The sequence below is a fragment of the Mesitornis unicolor genome, unplaced genomic scaffold (genome assembly GCF_000695765.1).
Source record: "Mesitornis unicolor isolate BGI_N332 unplaced genomic scaffold, ASM69576v1 scaffold37077, whole genome shotgun sequence".
Classification (NCBI taxonomy): Eukaryota; Metazoa; Chordata; class Aves; order Mesitornithiformes; family Mesitornithidae; genus Mesitornis; species Mesitornis unicolor.
Window position 1 is genome coordinate 385 of NW_010194999.1, and position 4,148 is coordinate 4,532.

At 34.3% G+C, this 4,148-nt stretch overlaps 1 protein-coding gene across 1 annotated transcript in view; it reads right to left on the reverse strand.

Moving 5' to 3' along the window:
- Positions 1-381: 381 nt before the first annotated feature.
- The window catches only part of HNRNPK (heterogeneous nuclear ribonucleoprotein K), a gene marked incomplete at its 3' end in the record, with an annotated part of 14,794 nt that continues 11,027 nt past the window's right edge, over positions 382-4,148 (reverse strand). Inside the window, exons 11-14 of the mRNA XM_010187978.1 lie at positions 2,940-2,990; positions 1,181-1,202; positions 1,024-1,106; positions 382-571 (exon numbers count right to left, since the gene is read on the reverse strand). Coding sequence (XP_010186280.1) covers positions 382-571; positions 1,024-1,106; positions 1,181-1,202; positions 2,940-2,990 — 346 coding nt within the window. The remainder of the gene's footprint in view (positions 572-1,023; positions 1,107-1,180; positions 1,203-2,939; positions 2,991-4,148) is intronic.

A 4,148-nucleotide genomic window follows, 5' to 3' on the forward strand; every position in this document is an offset into this window, starting at 1 on the left:
GACTGTGATTTGTTGTCATTTAAGTTATCTAAAAACAACAAAATCACTAGTCTTCCACACAGAACTAGACCAACATCCACTGTTATCTTCTCTATTTCCTACAGGTTCTGTGTAATTTATTACAAGTAGCTGCTTTTTTTTTTTTTGCAGCAATTTTCACCAAAGAAATGAGAGGACTGCTTGGTTAAGGTGTCTTCCATCAAGGTTAGTTTTGAGGGAATCTTCATTTTAGTTAGAACAGAGAAAAGAAGAGAATCAAAGGCAGAACTACCACTGGAGAAATTAAATAATTTCTTAAATCCTGCCTTCTAAAAACTATGTTGCGGAGAAGAGGAGCTTTAGAATGTAGTAGTATGCAAGTCAGTTTAAAATTGAAAGGACAGCATTGAGCTTCAACTTGCCTGTTCTGCAGTAAATACTGAGCATTTTGTATCTGGTCCTGTGTTCCCGTAATAGTTATTATCCGATCTTCTGAGCCTTCTAGTGGTTCATCAATTTTGATTGAAGCTCCTGACTCATGACGTATTTGTTTGATTCTCTGGCCTCCCTTTCCAATAATAGATCCTGCCAACTAGAAGATTAAAATAAAGCATTCATTTCTTGATATAACTTTCTTTGCAAAAACACAGTACTGTTCAAGTAGCTTCCATCAATTTAGTTAGTTAAAGAGTTACAATGGAAGCTTACTCTTTTACAGCCTCAAAACATCCTCTGTAGCATCATTATATAAACACAGGTGGGATAAAGTTGGAAGAACCAGATGCTTGTTTGCAAAAACAAGTGATGTAGACTATCTCTATTACTGAATATTAGCAATTAAAAAAAAATAGTTCATTGCATCCCTAAAGTGAAGACAAAAACATCCTTAAGAATAAGCTTCCAGTGATTTAGAAAAACTTGCTTTATATTAAAAGTACTTGTCAAGCATCCCAAATACTTATCTACTTACATAGTCTGAGAAAAGGATGTGACTTTCTATTTATTTATTTAAACACAGGGGGAAAGCAAGTCAGCTTCACTTACATCTTTGGGAATTGTTACTTGTGTTGTGATGATGGGCCCACCAAGATCTCCATATGAACCACGGCCCCCTGTGTAAGAATAGTCTGATTTAAACGTATGCATCAAGCCTCTTACTGACTAAGAGAGGTGCATGTCAAAGTTCTCTATAAAAACTTACCATATCCAGAGCCACCTTCAAACTATAAGAAAAAAAAAAAGCAACCCTTAAATAGCAAATAGCCATGATTCATTTACATGTTTTGATCTCAAGTATCATATTGTTAACTTTGAGCTCATTTTATGCAAAAATCCTAACTCACAACCTTTAACTAAGTATCATTAAAGGCAAACTGGAGAAGAGGGCAGATCAGGAACAAAGAGGAGGGGAATATCTCATGAGAACCTCTTAGCTTGCTGTTAAAACCTCTAAGAATAAGTAATCAAGATCTAGCCATATCAGTTTACCAAGCAACCTTCTCAATTCAGCTGGTAAACAGCTCTTGATGCTGATCTACTCCTGACTCTTGGACCAATCTAACATTCAAATCAGAAGATCAGAGTTCAGCCTTATTACTACTACCTATACAGCTCAGGAGAAATTTAAGTCTCAGTTTGGAACAAGATGTTTACCTAGTAACCATCAACCCTCCTACTCCATCTATATCTTGAGGAACAAACAAATCAACTGTAATAACTTTATAACTGGTCTCTCCATTCAGACTATGATACAATCCTTTGTATTTTAGAAGGGACAATAATCATGACACTAATTACTGCTGGTCTGCTAAAACTACCATATACCAAATCCAAATCACTGCAATGCACCACTCATGACTGCTTTTATTTTCAGGATTTGCAGACTGGTACTCTATATCAATACAGGAATTTGTGTGAATTACTTGTTTGCAGAAATTGCAATGCAACAACTTTTTGGAAAAAAAATATTTACCTGCTAGCTTTTTAGAGTCACATAAAAATGGAAGCTAATCAGAAAAAAAATTGTTCAGCTGATCATGTTTCTAAGCAATCTGTGTTGTGTAATCATGTTGCTTAGGAATACAACATAATAGAACTCAAAGTGGAATGCAAAATACAAAAGAATGAAGGACGCTGCTTAGAACTTCATTCAGAGGCTGATCAGAGCTGCATATTCCACACACATACCCTCCCACCTATTTCTGCTGATATTTTGCACAGTGAATCCCTTTTTTGGGCTACTTTGTTTTCATGAACAATCCTTTTCTTGACTCTTTCTGCTGTTTCTCCTCCCCAGAATACAAGACAGCAAATTAATTTGACAGCAGATGAGTAATTATAACTGCAGTGTTTATGTAAGCTAGAAACTATCATTTAATATTTGGCTTCACTTTGCCATTTTCCAGACAGCATAAACACTTGCTGACACCCTTTGAACTTTCCTTCCTAAACTCCCTAAGAGTAAGAAGCTTGATAAACAAATTAAGTGGAATACTTTCAAATATATGGATAGGTAATGCATAATAGTTTATCCACAATTAAGATTTATTTTTAATATTCCTTATTTGAAACAGGAGAAAACACAACATGAAGTTAACATAAAACATATTTCTAAATAGATGCACCTACAGGGTGTTGAAAAGCAAGAGTTACAGTGAAAGTTACAACTTAGAACACTAAAAATAGGGTACGAAAGAGACAATACAACAGAAAAGCTTCTCTCTTGGCTGCGCTGCTGCATACTTCCACTGTGGAATATTAACTGTCTGTATAGGATTCACTGTTCAGGACAAACTGCCAATAACCTGAGTTAGGACAGCTTTAGGGATTTTTCAATAGGTGCAAGCTGCCACTGACTACATTCAATCTCAAGAAATTCCAGTTATCACTTCACCAATTCAAATTATTTTTCTCAAAAATCAACTATTAAACCAGTCAAATAAAAACATGAGCACACTCACCAACTCTGGTGGCTGCATGTCATCACAGGCATCCACATGACACTGCATCATCTTCCAGGTACAACATAATAGGAGGAAAAGAAGAAAAGAATCCAAATTAAGTCCATGTCATGGAGGCTTATAGGTAACTTGGCAAGCAAATGCCTACATACCAATATAGAGAAACAATTTTCTGCAATAAAACTACTACAAAGACTCAAAAGTACATGATATAGATCAGTTACAAGATTAACTGTAACTGGTCACACTTCTTTCTTCCTTGTTTCTGTGATGTAAACAGATTTTCTTCTTACAAAGAACATCAGATAGCTAAGGGGACAGCAAAGCTCGAACAGTTTGCTTGCTTGTGGGGGTGTGTTTATTTTTTTTTTAACCACCTTTGAGTACTAAAATGGTACTATATACTAAGATTTGCTACTCTCAAATACCAAAACCTTCTTTTACTCTCATGCATAAAAAAACAAAACCCAAACAAACCAACAGAAAAGACATTTAATAAAACAAGTAACTGTCACTGATATATCTATATCAACAGCAGGTTAAGCAGGAAGGACATAGCTTCTCATATTTTATTATTTCCATATACCTCATACAGCCAATAGCTAAACTAACAATCTACAACTGCTTGATATACAAATTGTAAAATCCACTTTAAATTAGTATGGCAAAGGCCTTTGCTAGGCTAAAACGTGCAACACGACATGCATAGTACATTAAAATATAAATGCTCATTTAAAAACAGTTCCTAAAATACTAGGTGCAGGATAACTCAAGATACGTAAAAGAATTTTCTCTACAGACTCATTTGTGCTAGCTACTACTGGTAACCAATGGAAATGAAACAAACCAAATGAAACACTGACTGGATAAGACAATTATTAATAAGAAGTTATTTACTTTTAGATCTAATAAAAGAATATGCATGCAAATTAACTGATGACAAATTCCATATCGTAACTTTCCCTTATTTTTAAGGGATTGGCCCAGAAGAGTGAATTGTTAACTTAATTTAGTATTTATATATATAAATAAGATGTGCCAAACATCTTTCCTTCACTTTTGTTTTACATACTCCTTAATGTCAAATCTCTTAAACATGAAGTACTTTTCATATTTTAGTGTATGTATCTTTATTGAAGTGCTTATACAGACATTTGCATATAGACATATATATATAAAACGTTAATAAACATCAAGTAGGAATAATTT